Source organism: Lineus longissimus, chromosome 12 (assembly GCF_910592395.1).
Source record: "Lineus longissimus chromosome 12, tnLinLong1.2, whole genome shotgun sequence".
Classification (NCBI taxonomy): Eukaryota; Metazoa; Nemertea; class Pilidiophora; order Heteronemertea; family Lineidae; genus Lineus; species Lineus longissimus.
Genome location: NC_088319.1, coordinates 13,359,728 through 13,372,586, shown reverse-complemented (window position 1 = coordinate 13,372,586; position 12,859 = coordinate 13,359,728). Strand labels below are relative to the sequence as shown.

Sequence of the window (12,859 nt, the reverse complement as noted above, 5' to 3'; positions counted from 1 at the left end):
CTTAATTAGGATGACATGAAGTTTTTGTCGTACATTTAGTTCATCAATTGCATATATGGAAATGAAATTGCTTTCCTGTCATGCCATCTCAGTGACCATCTCAAAGATTGAAAACGATCCGTGGTTGTTTGGTAAAGCTACAATTGTGTAAAGTTCCTGAATGATGGAGTGCAGTGATCACCAGAAGTCCTCAATAGGGTTTTGAGATGCTCTTTTGCATATTTTAATATGCTTTGTCAGGCTGATGGCCACCCATGAAGTGTTTTGTTTTACTATGGAAGTGGTGTGAAATTAATTGATATCAAATGACATATTGTGTAGGCCTATAATTGGGAAGAAAATGGAACAGTTCCGTGTGATGATACGAGGAGAACTTATTTCCTGGATGTCAGCACATAATTGCATGTGAACATGATATAGCTAGCTTATTTTAGCAGGCCTACTGGAAGTAAGTCATTTATAAAGTTTAGGCCTATTATGTCATGTGGTCGTTTCAGATATTCTGAGTTTTCATCACTTGAACGAAAGAAAAGGAAATTCAAAAACAAGAAATTCAAAATTTGCGACCAACAGTAATCTAACACTATGATTAGTTCTAAGAAAGGAAGCTATGCAGTGAGTGAGGTTCAGAGTCGGGAGGTCGTGGAGGTCATAAAGGTCACTAAGGTCAAGGCCAGGAAATCATCATCATCATCGAGTGTTTCGAGTCTTTCTGATGCTGAGGAGTAAGTTGAAGTTTGAAGTTTCTGTATGGCCTGACTTTGATAAAGATGTCTCTGCATTTCAGCAGCTTTCAATATTATACAGACCACAGGGTTTCCCAAGTATTTGTCAACCAGTTTTCCATGGACCAATATTTTCCCAATTTCTTGTAGATGTACATAGATAGTTTGGTCATCAGATGATAGATGGAACTTCATATGCCTCGGTGAAGATGGTTTCTGTAATGACTAATCAGAGTTGTCGGTTGCCGACCCGGGCTAAAGAGGCCTCTCTAGAATGTTGATGCCTTCTTTTGGAATATTTACTAGGACACTGACTGGAACATCCTGTTTCTGATGTTCCTGACCATATCCACAATGTTCGACATGTTCAACTAAAGAGTTTCTTCGAGAATCATGGCATCCTTGTAAAGCTTCTGCAAGGTCAGATAATTAGAAAATCTGGCTTTAGCATCAATAATTACCACAATTATCGGCACCGATATTTACCCAAGTGGCCTATATAGTTGTTAATAGCATGAAAAGGTATCATCATCTTTAATCACAAGGTTCACCTTTGTACAAGTAAGGTAAGGTGGTACAATTATAGCCACCGTGTGCATTAACTCTTCTGCTACCGTACCCAGTACAGCACTGCACACAACTCAATGCACAACAAGATTTTGGCAAATCTTGTCAAGATCCATCCTGAAAATCCTTGCAGTTTTTTTTGGGGCCCATCCCGGCATCCGGAAAAAGACCATTTCCCCTCCACTTATTGATTTTGTCTTTTGTGTTTTCAGATGCAATTCTCCACTTACACTCAAGTCATACAGGTAAGAATTCTGAAATAATTCGCAAGTAAATGCATGTCATCTTAAAGGGTTTTTTTAGGCAGGAGCTAGGGGTCCCCATTGATACTGCAGGAGTCTTCAATTTGACATGTCATCATCAGATGGAACTACTGAACTTATTCATGTAATTGCCTGTACACAGTTAAGCAAGGAAATTCCTTTGATATCCAGGACAGGCTGATGCATATTCATTGGATTAATATCCATTGGTCACCCAGTTGAGCTCCAAGGACAGTTATCCAATAATTGGGTATATATATCACATTCCTTTTGGAACCAGCCCATTCAAAACAACATCAGACCATATTCATGTCTGTCCCCCCAAGGTATTTCATTTTGAATTATTCATCTTCTTCTGATCAGCATTCAGATCAACCTCGCATTGCTGGGGTGATTGGTTTCATTACAGGAAGATAGGAACTGAAAACAAGTGCGTTCCATTTGTATCTTTCCTGCTCAGACATCGTGCCGATAATGACAATCTTTTCCATTTGTCTTTTTCTCGCCCAGATGCAGTGCCAATAATGACCATCTTTCCTTTGTCTGTTCCCTGCCCAGAAATAGTGCCGATAATGACAATCTTTTCCACTTGTCTATGATGCCGATAATGACAATCTTTTCAATTTGTCTGTACCCTGCCCAGACATATTTGTGCCTATACTTCTTTTCATTTGTCTTTCCTGCCCAGACATCAAAAGCAATGATCTTGATTAGGCCAGTGCATGATATTTCAGGCTATGCTAGCCAGCTAACCAACCAGAAAACTCATTTCCTAGAGCTAGCCTTTCTGGCCTGACGAGATTTGATTGTCATAGCCGATGTATATTGACGACATGAACCTGGCAAATATTGTCTTAATTAATGTTTGGTTCATGAGCTGTCACCCGCGTTATTTGTCTTTTTCACCTTGATTCACAGCCTGAGGTGTGTGTCTGGCGTTAGCGGATAAAGTGTACCAGGAATCAATTACAGAAAGGATATTCAGCAGCAAGTTCTCTGAGGGTCTCCCACCTCTCTGAGTCAAGGCTAACCACATCCCTGAGCAAATCCAATGCCTCAGACTGAAGGCGACTTCTAAACTGCACCCTTGTATGAACCGTACTTTCAAAGACTGAGGACAGTGTGAGTTTGGATTCTCTTGGAGAGGTGGTTGACTGCGACTCAGAGAAGTAGAGACCCCCCCCCCCCCTCGAGAGGGTGTTGACATTCTATTATAGGTTTAAAGATTTTTCTGAAATGGGAGGAGGGGAATGCCCTCTTGGATCTGCACCTGAAAATATGGGCATATATCCTAAATTTTGCTTGCGATTTTCGACCCATCTTGGTGTCCTGAAAAAGGCCATATTTCCCCCTTCTCAAGCCACAGAAACTATTGTTGATAAAAAATCTGCAAGAAGATCGGGAAGTACAGTGGAACCTTCCTTAGAAGACATCTCTCTATTAAGGACACTAGTTGTGGTCCCAAGTTGGTTGTTCCATTTGATTTTACCTCTCTAATCAGTTAACAGAGAGGTTCTACTGTACACAGTTTTCTGTTTGGTGAACAAGGAAAAAAATCATAACAGTCCTATCACAGGACAAACATCTAATATCTGAGGAGCATTTTGACGTGTCATTCTCCAAGAGCTGCTCCTGGCTAGATCAATATTTCTAGCAAGCACCAAAGCGATCCAAGATGCTATCATTAGTACTCACTATCGTACGGTAGCACGCCGATTGTCTCCTCTCTGAGAATATCTCCAAATACGTTAGCAGTGTTACATCCTTGGAACGATTGCACTTGGACTTTTTCTGGTACTTATGGATTGAGTGATGTCATAGTGTGGTAAGACATTTACCCGTGACTGTCGTGCTATGGATGTATAACTCTAATAGACTAGGGCACCCGGGTGAACATTGAGCACATTTAGTCTGAATTTTGTTCAGTATATTCAGTTATTTCAGTGAGACAGGATGAGTTTGAGGGGCGAAATGGATGCAGATCACTTATAGTTAAGGTAGTGCGGTGAGAACATCTTCAAATCTTTCAGAGATATTGGCTGTCAAATCTTTCTCCGAAGATATCAGGAGTTGTGTGGTGGTGCGAATGTGTGCTAAGTCATCAACCTCATACTGTCGGTGCTAAGTGGGTGGTGTAGCATTCAGAGTGCAGGGTGTGTAGGGAGAACAAGTCTTCGAATATAGCATAAAGTGCATTTGAAAATGTATGAAAGGACATTGACCTGGGACTGTCTGTCGTAAATGGATCTGTTGCACTTGTTATTCAGGGCGGATAATTTGTGTTCTGGTCTCAAAGGAGTGCAGTCTGTGGATGTGGAGGTGCCTTAGATGTTTAGAGCATCCACACGATACAATCCATCAGCGGCATATTTCAGGACTTTCTTGTTGTGGTTCTGTAGTCCTTTGAGATTTGCAGAACTACAAATATTCAAAATTGATGGAACACAAAAGTTGGCATGGGAATTTGCTGGTATTTTTTCATCATGTTCATTCGAACACAATAAATGAACGTAGACAACCTTTTTTTCTTGCAAGATTGGAGCAACATTTACAATTTAAAATGGGTGAAACACCAAGAAAATAGCAGGAGACACTGATGGCACTGGATGATTCAGACAGAAAGAAAATTGCATGGTGTGACAATTTTGAGATGATGTTAGCGCCCTTAAACATGACAATAGCAGTTTAGGACTGCTTCTCAGAATATGACGTGGCACGCTTTAGACAAATTGGGCTCAGATGTTTAGGCTGGACGAGACCAATCAAGTTCTAATGAAGTGAGAATTTCAGTTACAGATTCTGCATGATAGTGTGAATCTCCCGGAGGATAATTGGGAAAATGACCTTCAGGGCTGATTCTGTGACTCAATGGAATATTTTGTAAGAAGTACATTGCAGAAGGATTATTGTGATACTTGAATCTGTTATCGTTAGAATCAGAAGATTATTATGTCACTTTTGAATCTGTTGTCATAAAAAGTAGAAAAGTTACTACGACACTTTTGAATCTGCTATCATAAGAACTAGAAGGATTATTATGATATTTTGAATATGTTACCGTAAAAAGTATATGACACATTTGAATCTGTTTTTATAAGCTGAAGCAGGATTATCATGACACCTTTGAATTGGTTATCATAAGAAGGACAAGTAGATAGATTATCATTACAATTTTGAATCTGTTATCATACAAACTACATGTAGAAGGATTATGACGACACTTTTAAATATTGTGTAATGAAACAGAACGATTATTGATACTTTTTAAATCATCATCCAAGTGGACTATCATGTGATTCATGTGATTACAGGACTACAACAGCTTTGAAAATATCAAAAAACAAAACGAGTCTGGCCTTGGATTCTGTATCAGCGGAAGTTAATCACAGCTGTGTATCTGATTGGTTGGAATATCTTGAATCATTCATCAAATCAGTGGCAGTTCAAATCCCAACAGATTGTCAAAGCATAATAGATGTAATGCGCCGTCTTTACAGTTGCTGAGCTCTTTAGTTACATACAACTTGAATAGTCGACGTACGACTTGAAAGTTTTGGAGGAATTTTCGTTGTACAGTATTGCAGTGACAATATTGCAGTGACAGTGACAAGACAGTTTGACGTCGAATGTGGTTGCTATCGCAGCCGGTTTTTCAGAAGCTATTGAGACAATCAACATGGTTACTGACGTTGGTGCCAGTGATCAGCTGAATTAGATCATCGCACTTCTTTGACAGCACAGTATTGCACTCAAAAATTCCTCTGGCATGGTTGGATTTTTAAGTTGTTGGTATTCTTGTGGACAGTCAGGATTATTTCTGAATGTACCAACCCTTGCTACCTGGGATACAACTAATGCTAAATAATCTGGTGCACATCTCTTATTCAAATATTTACGGACATGCTAGAAGCACGGCAAGGAGCTAAATTTCACTGAAATAAAATCTGGATTTAATTGGATTTGCAATGGACAGTACCAAAGTGGTGGTGTCTCATTTTGCGAGTCTGATGTGGTTATGAAAATGGTTGGGAACAGGTCTGAGTGACATATTGCCTTGGATACTTCTAAGAATTAATCCATTTGAATACGTAAGGACAGACAGAGACTTTTAGGATAAGTATGACAATGTATGACATCATGGAATTCGCAATCGTATTGGATAATTTGCAAACCCTTTGATAGTTTGCGCTATCGTATTTGAAGTGTTTGTGTTTGTGTCGATACTGTGTACTGCTAAAGTTTCATATTTAGTAAATAATGGCTTGTAGACCAAATTCGATAGCTTGTAGACCCAATACCATAGTGGGTAGAGATAACACCATTGTGAGAACTCCAGAAACCATTATGAAAGGAGAGAGCTCAATTGCGAGCAGACCAAACACCCTTGCAAGTAGGCAAAATATGTTTGCGAGCAGACCAAACACCATTGCGGGTAGACCAGACACCAGTGCAAGTAGGCAAAACATAGTCGCGAGGAGACCAAACACTATTGCGAGTAGACCCACCACCATGGCAAGTCCGAGCCGGAAACCTTGGAGGAAGTTCTATGTCGTGGCAAACACTGTGAGGACTTTCCGGCCTTTTGCAAAGTAGGTAATTTTTCTATAACAATGATAATACAGCAGGTTTCTGTTCACTGGTGCTGTGATGGTGAAACCCATTAGGGTTTCTTATTATACATTGTAGTGTTACTCTTAAACCAAAACTGGCACATTAGTGTCAGGAACGTACTGTAAACTCATAAATCTCTTCTTTGCGGTTTCGTGAATTTGGGGGACAACTCTGCTGCAACTATTTTCTTTTTTCTTGGGCGATACATCTTCTTCTGTCACTTGATTTGTGATATTGCCCTCGGCAAAAGAGTCGCACACGGTAATCAATCAATCTTACTTTAGAACAGAACTGTTACCCAACAAGAGCCCCCTTTGATGTTTTCTGTGGTCTTTAATCAGAAAACTAATGATTACACTCCAGTCATAACACCTCTCGAAAGTTTCGTCTTCGCTCATCAAAATATTTTACCAAGCGGCATTTTTTTTCGTATGCGGGAGGAAAGATCCAAGTTGATTGAAATGTTCAGGGTTGTTATTTGAGTACGCCAAGAAATTTAAATTGGTTTTGTTGTTTTTTATGTTTTCTCGATAAATTGTTTCGAAGGAGAGCTTTACAGTACTGTTTGATTATTTTTGTGAAGATCATTCTTTAGGAAGGGCAGAGATGAGCACATGAATATGAGAGAAATTGAAAGAAATTTGCCTTGTTACAAATGCATCAGTAATATCTTTTATTTTTATCAACTTAGTTCGTAATCGACAATTATTCATCCAATTAATAAGGGATTACTAATGGCTTGATCTGTTCGTGCAGGTCAATGTTTACAGGACATAATGAAAAAATGTTGAGGACGGAGAACATTATCAGTGGCCACATTATTGCTGTGGACAAAACATGAGGTGCCTTTGCTTTGAGTTCCAGTATGCCTCTCTCCTTGCCCTTATGGCTTGTACTGAAACCCGCAAGTTTAAAAAAAGGCTGACATTGATGCTGATTGGATCTTCCGACATGCCACGGTAACATGAGATTTAATTGAATAAAAACCAGCCCTTGACTTCCTTTCCTCTTCACGAACAGCCCTCAGATTGTGATGCACATTGATGTTTCTGATGGGCCCTAAAAAAGGATGACATCTACTCTAATAGGCTTCCAACTCCTGTAGCGTTGTGCAGTAAATCTTCCAACATGCCATGGTAACGGGATATTTAATTGGAAGGAAAAACACAGCCCCACTAACAAATAACAGCAAACAGGTTTAATTACCAATGAAATAGATTAGACTAGATTTAAATGTTGAAAAATGACATAAAGTAGGACATTATTAGGTCTCATTAAACTGTGTTTTGGTTAAGATGGAAGCAGATATCCTGGATGAATCCTTCATTGCCTGATGTACTTTAAACCAAGAAATACTCGCAAGCATTTTATTTTCTCAATTTAAATTTTACGGAATGTAAGAATGATGTTTTTTTAAATGATAAGCTTTTCATAGCTAAGACTTGTAACTTGCACTCAATTGCTGACCTAGCACTGAAGAGCTGACTATCATGTTTTCTGACCATCGCATGTTCGTGAACAGTAACTAGGCTATGAAAGCTATTACATGTATTATATGTTTTAATTGGGTGATATTTTAATCAAGATATATTTTTAATCATGTTTGATACGATCTTGACCACCAAGGTTTTTGCATCTGATCAAGATCTTCCGGGCTACATTTAAAGGGAGTATAAGACCAAGAGGGTCATAATGGTCTGACACCAGCTTTAGAATAGATCTGTACTGCTGGCACTTCTTTACCCATCCGGGTGGAATCGCCCTTTCTCACTTACTTACTCAGGACACCCCCTGCAGTCATAATCAACACTGGCTTGGCGATGTAGGAATCAAGTTAGTCATTCACACCCCCTCAAGGATGGTGTTGCTAGACTACTAAATAATGACGATGATGATGCAGAGTTTCACTCAATCCAATTACCATGATAGATACAGAGGGCTGAATCAACAAGTAATATTGTCACCTATTGCGGTGTATCAATATGTGGCAACAATCCCCTGTTTCTTGGTAATTCCTTATCAATTATGCTATACCTAAACATGCTCAAGCATTTCCATATACCTCTTGTCCTTAACCAATTTTAAAAGTATGTTTCCATTGTGTAGAATAAATGGGGGACTTCTAAATCATACGCAGTTTAAGCAACATTGTATTTCAATGTATTTTGTCCAAATCGCAGATGCATCATCCAGTGTCATTACTTATTTGATCTGACAGATGTTCAGGCAGATTTTCAGCAATGCTTTAATCGACATTCTCAAAGCAGCACAAAGGATATTCTCTCAGTCAATATCTCTCTGCCAGCACACACTTCCATTACAGAATATTATCACAGGTGCATGAAAATACCAGAATTAATCAATCAATTAGCAATCGATCAGTCCCCAATCAGTTGACATACAATCTACTGACAATCTACTTAGGCTAGTACTATTTGTTTTGTCTATTCACAGGTTTGTTTATTCAGTTAATTTGGGATTGATCAATCATTATTTTCAGGCGCCTGAGATCTACTCAAAGTTTCTTGGAAAGGTGAAAGAAAATTGCGATCTGTGTTGGCAGTCACGAAACGTTGTCATCAATAAATCATGTTCCAGCGCCATGCAGAAGTTTAATTAATTGAAAAAACCTTCTAAGGATTATAAATGAATCATTACAGAAAGAAGTCACGCCTATCACCTCTGCTGGGAACCCATGAAAACCATTTCTTACTTGAAATTAACAAACTTTGTGAAATCGCACACACCTATTATCATCTCAAATAACTACTACCATTTCCTACATGAGGATGTCTTGAATTCAACTCGGTTGTAATTAGGATCAAATTATCGCTGTATCTTCTCAGCCTCCCTCAGGCATCCTGTTTGTCGCAGTGAAATGTCACCTTATATGTTGATGTCAGGACAGGGTAACACAATGGTATTTTAAATTTGTTCTCATTTTAAAAGGCCCAGTTATGTCTATTACTTTATTTTCAATGTTGAAATGTTGTGCTTTTGCCGAAGCCAAGTGTAGAAATCACTTGCAGCTGCAATGTCCTGGGATTGCCTGAATAATGGACATTATCTCACTCTCTCAAGTTGAGGTCATTACCATGGTAAAGTCCACAATTTGCCAATGGTAAATTAACTGCAAATTCACCATGGTATTTTGGAACTGTCTCAAACCAGCTTTTGCTGTGGTAAAGTTTGGTATGGTAATTTGGAGGGGACATGAAAGATCAGCAGTGCACCCAAACTGTCTGTCTACGTATTGCTCTCCTTCAATTCATTACCTCCCCGAGCTTTGCGTGATGTACCATGCCATTGCTCTCGGAATTGTATATTCCTTCAAACCACACTTGCCTCCTCCAGGACACATTTATCGACAATTTCTTCTGACAGTGGCATTGATTGGCCATAAGTTGTGTACCCCGTCATCATGTGCACAATGAAGATGTCGATAACAAGTCACAATTTGCACGCGAGATGCAACAATTCCGCTTAACGACTCCGAGATGTTTTGAAGAATTATTGGATGCTGCATGAGAGTGGCTGGAGATTTTCTCATGAAAGGCGTATCATCGATGCATTATCAAAACAAGTACATCCATGGATAAGCAGTTTTTTTTACGTGCCTGTTTGGTTAGGTGGTTAGGTGCGAATTGAGTTTATTTGCCGAGAGACACTGTCTTCTTTGGCCTTCAAACACTAAACCAGGCTGAACACTCTAGATTAGGAGAAAACTTGGCTGCCTTGACACCAGTGCCAATGCAGACTTGAAGGCCACATCTAGTTGTGCGTTTCCTGCCCCCTTTATGACAAACTGTTGCTACTGGCAGAGATGAGAACACATCCATCACAAAACACATCTCGAGACGCAGCTGGTCTTCGTTCCAAAGACATATCCGAACCAAATGCGCTTCAAATTACAGTAGATGAGCAATATACTGATGGGAAATATAAGAGATTTTTATGGATGCAAAATTCATCTATCCTCGGTCATGCAATTTCCATTCGAAATCAGTCCTGATCCCCCAGCTTTCCATATGACAAATATGCCAATTTATCATAGTGTTGTAAAGGCAAATGGTACAGTTTGGTCCAACTATCAGTGATGGGCAATTATTCACTAATGCCCTGCTAACTTAGCCACTACTGAATGTTTGACTTGTGATTCGAATGTTATGAAAGAGGTTCTAGGTTAACTCTCTTGCTCTCAGTCTCTTCCCCACTGCCTAGACTACGCAGCCTTGCTCATGCAGCAAAAAATCATCTCAGAATTCTGCCATAAATAGAAGGGAACATAGAACTTAGTGTATAGCTTTTATTGTCCCTTTAAAGTAAAAAGAAGCATGTACGCCAAGATTTGTACCTGCAGAGGCATTTTTTGGCATTTTTAGACAAACTTATTCTTTTTAGTAGTAGTCTCCAAAATTTCCAACATGACTTGTGTGACAGGTCCAAGAAATGTAGGATCAATGCATGATTTCATTACAGCAGAACTGATCATGTTATCGGTTATTCGCTCCCACTGCTCAACTCAGGTAAATTGGATTCGAAACAAATTAGGAGCCCTTTTTCGCGGATAATCTCGTTTTTATTGTTGACAACAAAAATTTAGGCTTGAACATTTATTATCAATTTCAGCTCGCTCTTCAGACGGCTATTCGTACTGTTCAAAGAAAGTCAGCCAGTGTTCAAAGTCTGCATTACTATTCTTCGGAAATAAACAAAATCTCAAGAGACAAATCAATAACATAAACAAGATTGAAAAATCAATGCGTTGCTTTATCTTGGAATGGCATTCTGTACAGATGACGTCAGTCTGTCTGTCATGCTACCCTGGAGAATCAAAATCCTAAACTCCGGGCATTTTGTGGCAAAATCCGGTTCTACGTTATCTCGTATTCCTGAATTCCAAGCTCCTCGATGCTGCGTCTAGAGGTGTAATATACTTTTCCTAACTATAGAGATCAATGCGATGAAATGTACCATGCCAATATGCACTCTCTTCTTGTTCACTATGATTGCGAATTGCTAGACTATGCCTGTATTATGGCAAGAAATTAGGGCTGAAAACAGATATCCCGCCAATGTGAACCCTGGTAATCAAATGAAGCCCCTCATCTCATACCCTCTCTCCACTGTCTCCATGTTGTCAACATAGTAACGAGCCAATTATGGAACCTTAACCCATCAGTCTCCAAGGTAAGGACGTAACAATCCCTCTGACAGAATGACAGGTTTGTCTAAGCGGTATGCCGGTCGTCATTACTAGTAGCCCAGGGAAGTAGATGCAGTTGTACACGATGCCATGTAGTGCAAGTTCAATTGCAAATTTCTAATTTTTAATGAACGGCATAGGCCTTTAAAGACAATTTCTTTATGTACAATTGGTAGGCTGTTAACTGTCCTAGTTAGAAGACCTGAAATGAGATTGCTCCCGAATCATCATGACCTCCGTTGAATGTTGGAGACTATTTCCTGGCTAGCACCTGCTAGGATAGATTTCACCATCACAAGGTTGTTCTTCTCGAGCTCTGCGCTTGGAGGAATTTTTCCCCATTCCTCCATGGCATGATGAGCGTGTTTCCATGCCACTAATGTTTATGCAAATTAAGGTTTTTTGCCTAGTGACTCCAAATTGGGCTGATGCAGAAGACAGAAGCCATTGCTAGATGTTGCCCATTTGGATGGGGTCTTTTGCTCATCACACAACATGACGAGGTGCCAAAAGCAGTATTACAAGTCGGTACACGCCTTTATCCGCTCAATCCACTTCTGACACTGATATGGCAACCCAGTCTTAATTGCCAAGCTCAACAAGCATGATTAATTACCCATCGTGAATACTGATGAGAAGAAGCCATTGATCGTTTTTTAAAACAAAGTTGCAAATAATGCCGGCCGTATCTGGGAGTTCTTTTATGCGCATGTGTAACCAGCATACAGATCTGAAAATTTCATCCCAGCTTCCGCTGATCGTGCTGGTGATTTATAAGGAGTCAAAACAGTCCATTTTGGTTGTTAGTACAAATCAGACTTGGCGCTTCACAATTTTAAGCTCTTTTTGGCCACAACTTCTTCCTGCCCTTTTCCCTCACTATGAAATATGAAATGGTGTTTATCCCGAATGGGAGGAAACATGAGCATTTCTCTGCATCAGCAACGAAGAGCTGGACCAAGAGGCCTTATCCAGATGCTGTGTTCCCACATCATGTTGGTCAGGTTACATTCCTCCTGGGCTCATCCAGTCTTTGATGCAATCCCCGTAATTCTGATGAGGTGCTCGTCCTCAGATCTCTCTGGAGAGACGAGGTCATTTATACTTCGGTTTCCACCATGGTTGGTGTTTACCGTGTGGAAGACGATGTGGAATTTGTTTCTTTCAATATTGGTACTCCTTCTGTAATATTTTTCTGTCTTTGGATCTGGTGACATCCCTGTTACTCTAACGAGGTGCACATCCTCACATCTCTCAGGAGAGAAGGTGTCCTTTATATTTCAGTTTCCACCATACCTGGTTGCCTTACCTCTGTGGAAGAAAAAATGGAATTAGTACTGGTACTGCTTGTATAATGTTATTCAGTCTTGGGATCTGGTGACATCCCTGTAATTCTAACGAGGTGACAATCATTGTCTGATCATCTCTCTGGAGAAAGGTGGTATTCTCTCTTCCTGTATTCGCCATCATGGATTGGTCTGCCCTTG

The 12,859-nt window shown here is 39.8% G+C and overlaps 1 protein-coding gene across 9 annotated transcripts in view; it reads left to right on the top strand.

Annotated features, from left to right (window-relative positions):
- The window catches only part of LOC135496908 (rap1 GTPase-activating protein 1-like), a 99,848-nt gene that overhangs the window by 29,439 nt on the left and 57,550 nt on the right, over positions 1-12,859 (top strand). For 5 of the 9 annotated variants that reach the window (XM_064786480.1, XM_064786479.1, XM_064786481.1 and 2 more), the window contains one exon: positions 1,505-1,537. In XM_064786480.1, coding sequence (XP_064642550.1) covers positions 1,505-1,537 — 33 coding nt within the window. Of the gene's footprint in view, positions 1-497; positions 726-1,504; positions 1,538-5,759; positions 6,145-12,859 lie in introns of those variants that run through there. The other 4 variants (XM_064786488.1, XM_064786487.1, XM_064786486.1 and 1 more) reach the window with 3 other exon arrangements.